This window comes from Salvelinus alpinus, chromosome 1, assembly GCF_045679555.1.
Source record: "Salvelinus alpinus chromosome 1, SLU_Salpinus.1, whole genome shotgun sequence".
In the NCBI taxonomy this organism is placed as follows: domain Eukaryota; kingdom Metazoa; phylum Chordata; class Actinopteri; order Salmoniformes; family Salmonidae; genus Salvelinus; species Salvelinus alpinus.
The window spans coordinates 36939783-36954472 of NC_092086.1; the positions used below are offsets into that span (position 1 = coordinate 36939783).

Consider the following 14690-nt stretch of genomic DNA (forward strand, 5'->3'; position numbering starts at 1 on the left):
GCGTTGATTGGTTCGTTGTTGTGAGAAGCAATCCGTCGCGCGTAATCTACGTCTACACACGGTAATGACGCAAAACACTTTCGAGTCGCGCTGTGAGATTTGGCAGTGGTAAACAGATCTTTATTGGTGGTGAAAACAGGTAAATAAACAGTACATGAAACCATGAGGTTAGTTTATAGTGTATAACGTACACTAGATTTAACTGATTTTGCAAATATCCTTTGACAAGCCATATTTGCTCAGTCAATCATTTGTCACACACCCACTTCTTCGTCGTGCTGCTGCGGCCCTAGAGAAGCGTAGCATGCTAACGTTAGCTAGTTTAATTTAGCCAATTAATGAGATCCAAACATTAGCTAGACACAGATTAATGCGATATTTTATATCTTCATTTGCCAGAAGCCACAGATAATCTTTGACATCCCCCAGACAGTGATTTACGAGATGATTAGCATTTAGCAGACGTTTGTGGGTGACACAAGGCCTGCGATGAATGGACTGGAATGCAACAGCAATGTACAACAGTCAAATACCAAATGTGATTATCTTTCTTTTCCCCTTATGTCTGTAGGACAGCTATGAACTGGAGCAAGGGTGGCCCAAGTGGTAAGCGAGGATTCGGGTTTGGAGGATTTTCCCTTGGTGGTGGTGGTGGTGGAGGAGGGGGAAAGAAAGAAGAACTGCGCGTGCCTCAGAAATCCCACACGTCCTTCGGAGGCGCAGGGACAGCTGGAGGTTATGGCAAGAACCAGCAACTCCCTGCATTCTACAAGATAGGAACAAAAAGAGCAAATTTTGATGAAGAGAATGCGTGAGTATAGACTTATCTTTCCTTTAGGGTGGGTTTGGTGTGCTTCGTATGCTGTATGATCAACCAGTTATGCAGGATGTATTACATTGATTTCAATTACATTTGACTGGTGATAACGTTCCTAACCCATTTCCAGGTATTTTGAAGATGATGAAGAGGAGTCAAGCAGCACAGATTTGCCATATATCCCAGCTGAGAACTCCCCCACACGGCAACAATTCCAGTCTAGAGGGGGCTCAGACAGTGAGGATGATCCTCTGGATGCCTTCATGGCCCAAGTGGAGGTGAGTCAAGGATTCCCCTCTTAGACCTGGATCATGTAGGAATATACACATTTTCTCCGTAGTTTGTCTGTTTAAAATCTGTGGTTATTGTCACAGAGCTTTTGGGAAATATTGCAGGGGGGTATATTGTTCACCCTCTTGTCTGCTCTAGGACCAAGCAGCTAAAGACATGAAGAAACTGGAGGAAAAAGAGAAGGAAAAGAAGGTTGAAAAGTAAGATCCCTTCAATTTCTACCCTTTAAGCTTAGGTCCTTCAAAATTACCTTCTCAATAATATAAGCTAAAATATTATTAGCAAATGCCCTATTCAAGGCCACCAGGCAGGCAGGTGTAGTACATTCTTCCCATGCACCTGTGTATTGATTTGCACATATTTCCATTGTAATTAGTCAAGTGTCAAAATTATTAATCTATTCTCATCCCAAAACTCTAGCATGTTATTAAGATACTGTAGATATAAAGTTCCCACTTCAACTGCAATCATTCACCACTGTGGAGCAAAGATATGTCTCATTTTAAATAATCTGTCTTGCCATTCAATTACCTTAAATTTCCCCAGTTGGTCCATACTGTAGGTAACTAATCAAGCCTGCCTTGCATGGCGACTTTGTAGGGAGGGGATAAGCGTGACATTAGACAGGTTGTGGGGAATCATGGGTGAACAAACGAGTCGCAGGGAAGTTTTTTTTTCTCCGCTTGTTTTTACAGGGGTATACGTGATGACATTGAAGAGGAAGATGAACAAGTAAGTGATCCATCCAACGTTCCTAATTTACTACTGATCAGAGAGCCTCCAGACCCCAACCTCCCCTCCCGACCCATCTATGGCCAAGTCTCACCACCTACCACATCTCTCGCTCTTTTTTTCTCTCTTTTACTCTCGCTCTCTCACACTATGCTAACAAACCCAATTGCAGGTTGAATCCTTCACCCTATCCTTCTTGGATATCTACATGCATACTTGTGATGTCAATTATATATATTTTTTTTAATATACCCATGCCTAAACTAAGCATGTTGATTAATAGTTTATCATCTCTTTTCAAATATGCCATACTGTAATGAATGTTTGCTATTAACTGTTGCTGTTCTTACTACTTTGTGAAGGGGGGTTATAAAGTCTGACACTGATCAATTTCAGCCCGAATAACGCAAAGACTGGTTTAAACTGAGTGTTAAAACATAAAATGGCTTAGACTCCGACATTGATATGGGCGATCATCAGAGCATTTTGCCGTTGACTGTATTTGAATGTATATCCCCCGGTTATGAGAGTGGTAAGAGTGCCTGCATGAATGTGTGCTTCATTAGGCGTTTAAGCTGACTCTGGTTGACTCATGCGGCTGTGCTCTGTGCAGGAAGCCTACTTCCGCTACATGGCAGAGAATCCCACAGCTGGGCTGACCGCAGAGGACGAGGATGAGAACATAGACTACGACAGTGATGGGAATCCCATTGCCCCCACCACTAAGAAGATCATCATGCCCCTGCCCCCGATGGACCACTCTGAGGTAACAGCTGCATACTGCACCTATCTGAGCCAAGAGGCAGGAAGTTATATCTTATCTTGTCAATTGGAGTTTTTATTTTATTTTAGTGTCTGAGGTCCTACATTTATGTCATCCCCTTATAGATTGACTACCCACCTTTTGAGAGGAACTTCTACAACGAGCATGAGGAGCTTCTCAGCCTGACAGGCACAGAGGTGTTTGAGCTGAGACACAAACTCAACCTGCGGGTAAGTGTCCGGAGAAGGACACAACCACATCTAAACCCAACCACACAATCCTAGCCAACATACCACTTACAGACAACTGTTGTATGATCCCATTGTCTCTTTAACCGAAAGCCTCTTGTCTATTTATTTTGCTTCATTGACTTTGGCAGGTGTCTGGTGCCGCCCCTCCTAAACTCTCCACCAGCTTCGCCCACTTTGGGTTTGACGAGCAGCTGATGCACATAATCCGCAAGTCGGAGTACACTCAGCCAACACCTATTCAGTGCCAGGTACCTAAGCAGCTTGTTTCCTAGGTCTTTCTTTTTGGTACTTTCATATTGCTTTAGTAGCAAATAGGCCTCACCTGTATTTTCTTCCCCATCTGTCCTGTAGGGAGTTCCCATTGCCCTGAGTGGACGTGACATGATTGGCATTGCGAAAACGGGTAGTGGCAAGACTGCAGCCTTCATCTGGCCCATGCTAGTTCACATCATGGACCAGAAGGAACTGGAGACTGGAGAGGGGCCCATCGCAGTCATCGTGTGCCCCACCAGGGAGCTCTGTCAGCAGGTAAGACAGCCAGGGAGAGATGGGTCAGGAACAAAACATTTCCATGACAAAAAGTTGATTAGGCCCGTGAAAATGATGGTTGTGCTCCCTAGATCCACGCGGAGTGTAAGCGTTTTGGGAAAGCCTACTCCCTGCGCTCGGTGGCGGTGTATGGAGGCGGCAGCATGTGGGAGCAGGCCAAGGCTCTTCAGGAGGGGGCAGAGATAGTTGTGTGCACCCCGGTAAGAGCTCTAGTTGACAATCACTGTGGTAGACTGTGTTTAGTCTTTATGTATTGGAGGAAAAGAATCCCCTGAGGTCATTTCACTTATTGGGTTGTGTATGTTGTTCTTCACACAGGGTCGTCTGATTGACCATGTGAAAAAGAAGGCCACCTCTCTGCAGAGAGTGACATACCTGGTGTTTGATGAGGCAGATAGAATGTTTGATATGGGCTTTGGTAAGTTGGCTTTCCCTTATTTATTTTGTTCCCAATGACCACTAGGCCCAGAAGATTGTTCACTGAAGTTGGTTTGACACCTATTTATATCATATACTTTTGGAAACTTTTTTCAGAGTATCAAGTGAGATCCATTGCCAGCCATGTCCGACCTGATCGACAGAGTAAGTGTGTGAATGTGTGCATGTACACTTGTTAGAGGCTTTAGATAAGACAACACCGTCCTATGAACCTTAACTTTACTCCTGTCCTCACAGCTCTTCTGTTCAGCGCCACCTTCCGTAAGAAGATTGAGAGGCTGGCTAGAGATATCCTGGTGGACCCCATCCGTGTGGTGCAGGGAGACATCGGGGAGGTCAGACCAGTGGCTCTTCTAACACCATCTGATTGCCACTTCTGTCATTTATTTAAAGTTCTACATTGCCAGAACAGTCAACCAGCTGGCGGCAGAACATTTTCTGGAGTTTAGTCATCTAATGCTCTTCAATCCTCCATCCTTCCTCCCCAGGCCAATGAGGATGTGACCCAGGTAGTGGAGATCATGCCCAGTGGGGTGGAGAAGTGGGGCTGGCTGACCCGCCGCCTGGTGGAGTTTACCTCCTCTGGCTCTGTACTTATCTTCGTCACCAAGAAGGCCAACTGTGACGAGCTGGCCACCAACCTGACCCAGGAGGGCCACAGCCTGGGCCTGCTGCACGGAGACATGGACCAGAGTGAGAGGAACAAGGTCATCGCTGACTTCAAGAAGAAGAGTCTGCCCGTGCTGGTGGCCACCGACGTGGCAGGTGAGGTGGGGATGGGCTGCAGACGAGGGGGTGGGGAATGAATGTGGCACAACGTTCCAATTATCAGAGATCTGTGTATGATTACACAGACACTGACAATGATTTGATTGTTTTTGCCTGAATTCCAGTGCTACTACATACTTGTCATTCTATCATTCACTGCTTCTTTGTCATTTCCTCCCTAGCTCGTGGTCTGGATATCCCTTCAATACGCACAGTAGTGAACTATGACGTGGCTCGGGACATCGACACACACACACACCGAATTGGCCGAACAGGTCGTGCTGGAGAAAAGGGTGTTGCCTACACCCTTCTCACCAGTAAAGACACATCATTTGCAGGAGACCTTGTGCGTAACCTGGAGGGAGCCAATCAAAGCGTCTCTAAGGAACTGATGGACTTGGCAATGCAGGTAAGCCATTCTACATGTCCCTGACTGACCATTGAGGACGGCTATGGAAAGGTTCATTTTATATGATGTCTTTACTGACCTCCTTTGATGTATTCCTCTCAGAATCCCTGGTTCAGGAAATCACGCTTCAAGGGTGGCAAAGGGAAGAAGCTAAACATTGGAGGAGGTGGTCTGGGCTACAGAGAGAGGCCAGGATTGGGAGCTGAAAGTTCTGTGAGTTGGCCATGTTTATTTGTAACATAAATTCTGTTATTTGTAGTGTTTTATCTTGTTGGTAGGTCAGTGGCATAATAGTGTAACTCTTGGTGGTTGTTGACATTTTGTTGTTTATCCAGGAGCGTAGTGGTGGTGCTGCCATGGGTAACTATGAGGGCTACAGCAAGCCTACCGGAGCCATGGGAGACCGCATGTCAGCAATGAAGTCAGCCTTCCAGGTAATTAAACTGTCACTCACTATCTATTCTGTTAGCTTTAAATTATCCCTTTTTATCATGAATTATTTCTGTACGTCTAGAAGTCCCTCTTTAATCGTTGTCTATTTTTCCCCAGTCTCAGTATAAGAACCACTTTGTGGCGGCGTCCGGCATGGTTCCTAAACTCACCACTAAGTCCAGTAGCTCTTCAGGCTGGACCAGCGCTGGAAGTCTGAGCTCCGTCCCCACCGGGGCCCCTGAGGGCCCAGACCGGCCACGTGGACCCCCATCCTTAGCCATGGCCCCTCCAGCAGCCCTCGGCATGGGCACCAAGATGGCAGGCTTCACCAGCGCCGGCTCCCTGAGCTCTGTGTCAGACAGCCAGGCCACTGCTCCTCAGGGGTATGCCGCCCCACCCTCACCCAGGGAAGGGCCCCGTGACAGACATGGTGATGACAGGAGTCGCCATGGAGATGGCCACTATCGTGACAGGAGAGACAGGAGCGAGCGGCACAGTGGCGGGGGAGAGCGGGAGCGCTATGGGGAGCGGGACCGCCACGCAGACCGCGATAGATACGGGGACAAGGATCGCCATGGCAGCAGCGGGCGCCATGGCGATAGTCGTAATGGAGACGGAAGTAGAAGGGACAGAGAGCGAGACGATTGTAGAGGTGACAGGGAGAGTGGAGACAGGGCAGGGAGTGAAGGAAGGGGGGACAGAGCTGAGGGGAAAGGAGACCGAGAGGAAGACAGCTTTGCAGTCCCAGATCCACCAAAACGCAAAAAGAGTAGGTGGGACAACTAAAACACATCACCTGAAAAGCAACCAACCAACTGTTCTTAGATGAGCATGCATTGTCTGTAGATGCACAGCTGGTCATTTCAGCTGAAACATGCACAGAATTTAAAGGTTAATGTGTGAACCGACCCTACTGCGCGGTCTAAATGCAAGGGGAAAGACATGCTATCCTGCATTGGTTGGGGATTCAGTAACATGGCTCCTGATTGTCAGCTTGTCTGAAGAAGTGTTGAGATTTTGGATAGAGTTCCACTCTACTGTGCATGGAGAAAGAAATCTACTGTAAATATACCATCCAGATAGTTTTAACCTCACCATAAGTGAGATGGTCAATCTTTCTGGTCAATAGAAGGAAGCAGTGGAGCTGTTATGCAGTCCTGACGCCACAGAAAACACTTGTGATTGAGATGTCTGTTGTATTCTTACGTCCTTTCTCACTGGACACCCCCGTCGTTCTAGTTAAACTCTTAGCCCTGAGTAACCCAACACAGCCCTATTGGACTAAATGTGAGTGTATATTATCAACCCACGTTAATGACAGATCTCCTTCTTTTTTTATATATAAGTGTACTACTTCCTGTGAATCCATCTGTGTTTGTGAACTTTGCAGCTTGTATTCACTTCTTCGTAAAGTGCCTCTGTGTCACTTAGGTGTTTTTTATGCTTTTGAAAGTGGAGTGTCTGTAAAATGTATTTGTTCATTTTTGTGTGAGGCTACGCTTGAGTTCATTCACAGGAGGATGTCAAGTATTTTTGATTAAAAAAATGTCTTTGGCAGTTTATTTTGTTTGTCTATAGTTTCCTTTTCTGTTTGTAATTTGTCAATGGAAGTTCTATAAGTGTGCATTCTAAACTTAGCTGCATCTGACACAGAAGTTCTGAACTGTAATAAACATAAATTCACTTGGTCCCACATTTGTCAACACTCACTACGTTTTGACACCTGATATTGTAGAAGTGGTTATATGCTAGTGAAAAACTGAACTCAAACTCCATAACATTCTGTTTCAAAAGCTTCCATTTTGGAATCGGCTTCTGTCTTGAAAATGACTAGTCTTAGGCATGACAGTACCCGTGAGGTTCTCTGTTATATCTGTAATTTGCACACAAGATGTGACACAAGCAGCTGTCATTGTGAGGATATAATTGGCAATTCCTTTTTGCATTTAACCCTTGAGGCATTTTTGCTCCTCGGTGGACATGTAACTTCCATAGACAATAGGGTTAAGACTGAGTAGATACATGTGAAAAAACAATGGTCTAATTTTTGTTAATAAAATGTGGTTTTTAGTCGTGGTTTGTAGGGTACCTTTTTAGAAGGTATCCATAGCCAGCCACAACTCTTAGTGCATCTCTATCCTCACACATATGGAGAATCTCAATTGCAATCTCCTTGTATGTGCTCTCCTTACCGCCACCTCATACCCATTGGATGAGAAATCCAGAGGTCCCTCCCCTCTGATCTTCTCTTCCAATGGGTTTTGAGGAAGAGGGAGGGCGTGAGGAGTATGCAATTGAGAGAAGGCCACCACCCGGAAGAGAGTGGTATTCCTGGTGTTTTAGCTAGCAGATCCGACCCACTTGCTTACAGCTGAACTAGAGTAGGACAGGCCTCCTGTTTAGATTAACACACTCTGCTGGTTACTGGTGTTTGTGAGGCAGATAGAATGTATGATGTTGGTTTTGGTAAGTTGACTGTCTTTACTTTACCAAAGACTGGTCTGTATTTTGTCACCTATTTATATATTCTTTTGGTATCCTTTTTCAGAGTATCAAGTGAGGTTCAACGCCAGCCAATGCCTGATCGACAGAGTAAGTGTGTGCCTGTGTAAGGAAGAATCTTAATTGTATACTCCTCGCGTCCCCTCCTCTTCGGTGGGGTTTAACGGCAGTTGGCATCCAATATGTTGCCTTACCGCCCCCATTATACTTTGTGATAGAAAATACTAAATAAAATAAAAACACCCTTCAACTAACCCTACACTCATTAAAAACCCACTAGCCCATTCCACTACTTTGACCCTATCTGCTCCTACACCATGCCAATGGCCTGAGAGGACGGGACACCACCACTCAACACACTAACTCTTCTGAAGTCAAATTTCATACAACCAAATACTTTTCTGCAGCTGCCACCAGAACATTTATTTTTTGTTACTGAAGTATATATCACTTGTTGGCCTATCCCTCTTTGCTGGCACAGATCTCCTACTCACAGGGATCCTGCCAGGATCCCTCACCCTTGACCCATCCTCCTCTACTTTCTTCACAGCCTCAGCGTATGACACCTTCTACACTACTCTGACTCTGGCCACCTCAACCTGCCTCTCTCGCACCGGACACTTCCAATCCCTAGCAACATGGGCACCTCTACAGTTGCACACACAACTTTTCCCACAGAATCTACACAATCCTCTGTCCCATGCCCTCCTGCACACTTCCCACGTCTTGGAATCTCCCTCCTACACACTGGTGTGACGTGGCACCTGAAACACTGCAGTGGATTCGGCACGAAAGCTCTAACAGGATAACTGATATATCGTAACATGACTTTGGCAGGTAAAGATTCTGATTCAAAAGGACAGACTGTGACACCTCTGTTTTCGCCTCCTTCCCAAAACCCATTAGAAGAGGTCAGAGAGGAGGGACCCTTTGCTTTCTCATCCAATGAGTTTTGAGGAGAGAGGACTCGAGGAGTATGCAATTGAGATTCTCCCTATGTGCCCATGTACACTTGTTAAAGGCACAGGGTGCATTTACACAGGCAGCTCCATTCAGATTTTTTTCACTCACTAATTGGTCTTTTGACCAATCAGATCAGCAATGAAAAAGAGCTGATGTGAAAATATTTGATTGGTGATTGGTTAAAAGACCCAATTAATGCAAAAAATATCATAATTGGGTTGCCTGTCTAAACGCAGCCTTAGTGTACAAAACCCCACCTACCTGGGGTGGAGTCTGCTACTTATTGGTCGCCACACACCTCAGTCAATGTAATCAACCAAATCACGTACACCTGAAAGAGGCGGGACTACCTCCTTAAATATCCCCACCTGCAATAACTAGCCCCTTTCAAACCAAACTAGCAATGAACACTTACCCATAAATGAAGCCATAAAGACCAAGCCTGTTTTAAAATGTCCAAAGGCTACCACCTCCCTGTTTTCTTGAAGACCTACCCATTGTGTTAACTCCCACCCAGCCGAATCAGACTTTAAGCTGTTTTGTATGGTGCCAAAACCTGGGATGGTAACACAATGGGGTGAGTGTAGCAGCATACCAAGCAGCCACCCCGGCCTACCAAGTGGCCAATAAAGCATGCTACCAGGAGGCCTACCAAGCGCCGTACCATATGGTCTCCTAAATGACCTGCCAATTGGCTACCCGCAGGCTACCTGCTACCCCCGCCGCAGGCTACCAGCTACACCCCGCCAAGGCGCTCTCCTTCCAGTGGTCAGTGTACCAAACCCCCCAGAGCGCTCCTCCTCCAGCTAGTTGCAGCCTACAGTACATTCAGAAAGTATTCATACCCCTTGACCTATTCCACATTTAGTTGTTATTCAAAACAGGTGAGGATTTTTTTTCTACCATCTGAACATAATACCTCATGATGACAGGGAAAAAATATTTTAAATTTATTTTGGCAAATGTATTGAAAATGAAATATAGAAATCTCATTTGCACAAGTTGTTGACACCCCTGAGTCAATACTTTGTAGAAGCACCTTTGGCACCGACTACAGCTGAGTCTTTCTGGGTAAGTCTCTAAGAGCTTTCTACACCTGGATTGTGCAACATTTACCTATATTCTCTTCAAAATTCTTCGAGCTCTGTCAAATTGGTTTTCAGGTCTTGCCATATATTTTCAAGTAGATTTAAGTTAACTTTAACTCGGCCACTCCGGAACAGTCACTGTCTTATTGGTAAGCAACTCCAGTGTAGATTTGGCCTTGTTTTTTAGGTTATTGTCCTGCTGAAAAGTGAATTCATCTCCCAGGGTCTTGTGGAACGCAGACTGAACCATATTTTCCTCTAGGATTTTGCCTGTGCTTAGTTCAGTTATAAAGGATTGGTTTCCCGCCTGCGGGACAGTTGAGCTAACGTAGGCTAATGTGATTAGCATGAGGTTGTAAGTAAAAAGAGAATTTCCCAGGACGTAGACATATCTGATATTGGCAGAAAGCTTAAATTATTGTTAATCTAACTGCACTGTCCAATTTACAGTAGCTATTACAGTGAAATAATAACATACTATTGTTTGAGGAGCGTGCACAGTTCTGAACTTGAAAATGTATTAAAAAAACAATTAGGCACATTTGGGCAGTCTTGATACAACATTTTGAAAATAAATACAATAGTTCATTGGATCAGTCAAACTTTGCACATATACTGCTGCCAACTAGTGTCCAAAATCTAAATTGCGCCTGGGCTGGAATAATACATTATGGCCTTTCTCTTGCATTTCAAAGATGATGGTTAAAAAAAAAAATGTAACATGTTTTTTCTTTGTATTATCTTTTACCAGATCTAATGTGTTATATTCTCCTACATTAATTTAACATTTCCAAACTTCAGTGTTTCCTTTCAAATGGTATCAAGAATATGCATATCCTTACTTCAGGTCCTGAGCTACAGGCAGTTAGATTTGGGTATGTAATTTTAGGTGAGAATGTAAAAAAAGGGTCCGATCCTCACGATGACAAGCATACCCATACGATGATGCAGCCACCACTATGCTTGAACATATGGCGTGGTACTTGGTAAAGTATTGGATTTTCCTCAAACATAACACTTTGTATTCAAAACACAAGTTAATTAGTTTGCCACTTTTTTTTTGCTGTATTACTTTAGTGCCTTGTTGCAAACAGGATGCATGTTTTGGAATATTGTTTTATTCTCTACAGGCTTCCTTCTCTAAACTGTCAATTAGGGTTAGTATTGTGGAGAAACTACAATGTTGTTGATCCATCTATAGTTTCTTCTATCAAACCCATTATACTCTGGAACTGTTTTATAGTCACCGTTGGCTTCATGGTGAAATCTCTGAGTTGTTTCCTTCCTCTCAGGCAACTGATTGGGAAGGACACCTGTATCTTTGCAGTGACTGCTGTGTATTGATACCGTCCAAAGTATACAGGTTGATCCAGAGCATCCCAAACATGCTCAATGGGAAACATGTCTGGTGAGTATGCAGGCCGTGGAAGAACTGTGACATTATAAGCTTCCAGGAATTGTGTACAGATCCTTGTGACATGGGGCTGTGTATTATCATGCTGAAACATGAGGGTGATGGCGGCGGATGAATGGCACAACAATGGGCCTCAGGATTGTCATTCAAATTGCCATCAATAAAATGCAATTGTGTTCGTTATGCCTGCCCAAACCACAACCGCCGCAATGGGGTACTCTGTTCACAACGTTGACATCAGCAAACTGCTCACCCACATAATGTCATACACGTGGTCTGCGGTTGTAAGGCCGGTTGGACGTATTGCCAAATTCTCTCAAAACGACAAGAGAGAAAATTGAGAGAAAGAATTAGAGGGAGCATACTTAAATTCACAAAGGACACCGAACGAGACAGGAGAAATACTCCAGATATAACAGACTGAACCTAGCCCCCCGACACAAACTATTGCAGCATAAATACTGGAGGCTGACGCAGTAGGGGTTGGGAGACACCTTGGCCCTGTCCGACGATCCCCACGGACAAGGCCAAACAGGCAGGATATAACCCCACCCACTTTGCCAAAGCACAGCCCCCACACCACTAGAGGGATATGTTCAACCACCAACTTACCATCCTGAGACAAGGCCGAGTATAGCCCACAAAGATCTTCCCCCCGGCACGAACCCGAGGGGGGCGCCAACCCGGACAGGAAGATCATGTCAGTGACTCAACCCACTCAAGTGATGCATGGAAGTGCACCAGTAAGCCAGTGATGCAGCCGCCGTAATAGGGTTAGAGGCAGAGAATCCCAGTGGAGAGATGGGAACCGGCCAGGCAGAGACAGCAAGGGCGGTTCGTCGCTCCAGTGCCTTTCTGTTCAGCTTCACACCCCTCGGCCAGACTTACTGAAGAGATGAGTCTTCAATAAAGACTTAAAGGTCGAGACAGTCTGCATCTCTGACAAGGATAGGCAGACCATTCCATAAAATTGAAGCTCTATAGGAGAAAGCCCTGCCTCCAGCTGTTTACTTAGAAATTCTAGGGACAGTAAGGAGGCCTGTGTCTTGTGACCGTAGCGTACGTGTAGGTATGTATGGCAGGACCAAATCGTAAAGGTAGGTAGGAGCAAGCCCATGTAATGCTTTGTAGGTTAGCAGTAAAACCTTAATCAGCCCTAGCCTTAACAGGAAGCCAGTGTAGAGGCTAGCACTGGAGTAATATGATAAAAAATGTTGGTTCTAGTCAAGATTCTAGCAGCCGTGTTTAGTACTAACTGAAGTTTATTTAGTGCTTTATCCGGGTAGCCGGAAAGTAGCGCATTGCAGTAGTCTAATCTAGAAGTGACAAAAGCATGGATTATTTTTTCAGCATAATTTTTGGACAGAAACTTTCAGATTTTTGCAATGTATCGAAGATGGAAAAAGGCTGTCCTTGAAATATTCTTGATATGTTCGTCAAAAGAGAGATCAGGGTCCAGAGTAACGCCGAGGTCCTTCAGTTTTTTTTTAGGTGACTGTACAACCATCAAGATTAAGTGTCAGATCCAACAGAAGATCTTTGTTTCTTGGGACCGAGAACTAGCATCTCTGTTTTGTCCGAGTTTAAAAGTAAAACATTTGTCGCTGTCCACTTATGTCTTAAACATTGGCTTCCAGGGTGGGTAATTTTTGGGCTTCACCATGTTTCATTGAAATGTACGGCTGTGTCGTCCGCAAAGCAGTGAAAGTTAACATTGTTTCCAAATGACATCACCAAGAGGTAAAATAATAGTGGACATAAAACGGAACCTTGAGGAACACCGAAATGTACAGTTGATTTGTCAGAGGACAAACCATCCACAGAGACAAACATATCTTTCCGACATAAGATCTAAACCAGGCCAGAACTTGTCCGTGTATACCAATTTGGGTTTCCAATCTCTCCAAAAGAATGTGGTGATCGATGGTATCAAAAGCAGTACTAAGGTCTAGGAGCACGAGGACAGATGCAGAGCCTTGGTCTGACGCCATTAAAAGGTAATTTACCACCTTCACGAGTGCAGTCTCAGTACTATGATGGGGTCTAAAACCAGACTGAAGTGTTTAATATACATTGTTTGTCTTCAGGAAGGCAGTGAGTTGCTGCGCAACAGCTTTTTCTAACATTTTTGAGAGGAATGGGAGATTCGATAAGGCCAATCGTTTTTTATATTTTCTGGGTCAAGATTTGGCTTTTTCAAGAGAGGCTTTATTACGGCCACTTTTAGTGAGTTTGGTACATATCCGGTGGATAGGGAGCTGTTTATTATATTCAACATAGGAGGGCAAAGGAAGCAGCTCTTTCAGTAGTTTAGTTGGAATAGGGTCCAGTATGCAGCTTGAAGGTTTAGAGGCCAAGACTATTTTCATCAATGTGTCAAGAGATATAGTATGAAAAACTTGAGTGTCTCTCTTGATCATAGGTCCTGGCAGTATTGTGCAGACTCAGGACAACTGAGCTTTGGAGAAATACGCAGATTTAAAGAGGAGTCTAATGATCATGATCTTTTCGTCAAAGAAGTGTGCTCTTCAAGGATGAATCCCGGTTTCAACTGTACCGGGCAGATGCTAGACAGTGTGTTTGGTGTTGTGTGGGTGAGCGGTTTGCTGACGTCAGCATGGTGAACGGAGTGGTGGTGTGATTATGGTATGGGCAGGCATTAACTACGGACAATCTATGGATTTCCAGTTATGTGAAATCCATAGATTAGGGCCTAATGTTTTTATATTAACTGATATCCTTATATGAACTGTAACTCAGTACAATCTTTGAAATTGTTGCATGTTGTGTTTATATTTTTGTTCGGTGTATATCAAAAATGTACTTCATTTTTTAAATGAATATTACTAACCGATTAAACAAATTTTGGCCAAGGGATCCACGGAATAAATTTAGAGGGTGTAATACAATGTAATATTATTAATTTACAATATATGTTCTTAACCCTGGGCAACATGGGCCTGGGAGGCTCACAGGAATATTGGTATCCACAGTTCTCTGCCAATTATACATTTTTCAACTCAATACTTGTATTCCCCCACCCATTGTTTTTTTTACATGAATGCACTGTAATTTTAGCTTTAAAACTGCTAAGTTTTCTCTCTTGCAGGATATTAGCTTTAAAACTGCAACAACAACATCTCTTTGCCACATGGCAATCTGTAGAATTTCAGAAATTTAGCATAAACTGCTAAATGTTCTCTCCGATGCCAAGAGATGGGCCTTTCAAATCTTCCTTCCATGGGCCTGAGACGTGCGTTGTCTGGCCATTCA

General features: G+C 44.3%; 1 protein-coding gene across 2 annotated transcripts; it reads left to right on the forward strand.

Annotated features, from left to right (window-relative positions):
- The first annotated feature begins 10 nt into the window (after nucleotides 1-10).
- LOC139574669 (ATP-dependent RNA helicase DDX42-like) lies at nucleotides 11-7138 on the forward strand. 2 transcript variants are annotated; one of them, XM_071399449.1, is made up of 18 exons: nucleotides 11-139; nucleotides 572-811; nucleotides 948-1095; nucleotides 1247-1308; nucleotides 1804-1840; nucleotides 2454-2606; nucleotides 2729-2833; nucleotides 2983-3102; nucleotides 3206-3382; nucleotides 3475-3603; nucleotides 3722-3821; nucleotides 3938-3985; nucleotides 4079-4176; nucleotides 4330-4606; nucleotides 4792-5018; nucleotides 5121-5231; nucleotides 5354-5452; nucleotides 5568-7138. In XM_071399449.1, exons 2-18 carry the CDS (start codon nucleotides 579-581, stop codon nucleotides 6234-6236), a joined length of 2793 nt encoding a protein of 930 aa, XP_071255550.1. In that variant the 5' UTR covers nucleotides 11-139; nucleotides 572-578; the 3' UTR covers nucleotides 6237-7138. The 2 variants fall into 2 exon arrangements, with proteins under 2 accessions (XP_071255550.1, XP_071255556.1); XM_071399455.1 differs by lacking the exons at nucleotides 11-139; nucleotides 572-811; nucleotides 948-1095; nucleotides 1804-1840 and having other exon boundaries at nucleotides 1272-1308.
- Nucleotides 7139-14690: the final 7552 nt, after the last annotated feature.

Bases quoted from the DNA above. Each gene is read 5' to 3' on its own strand.
- LOC139574669 (XM_071399449.1), top strand. From the start codon at position 579: ATGAACTGGAGCAAGGGTGGCCCAAGTGGTAAGCGAGGATTCGGGTTT. The intron at 812-947 runs GTGAGTATAGAC...ACCCATTTCCAG, and splicing joins AATTTTGATGAAGAGAATGC to GTATTTTGAAGATGATGAAG. The intron at 3,103-3,205 runs GTACCTAAGCAG...TCTGTCCTGTAG, and splicing joins CAACACCTATTCAGTGCCAG to GGAGTTCCCATTGCCCTGAG.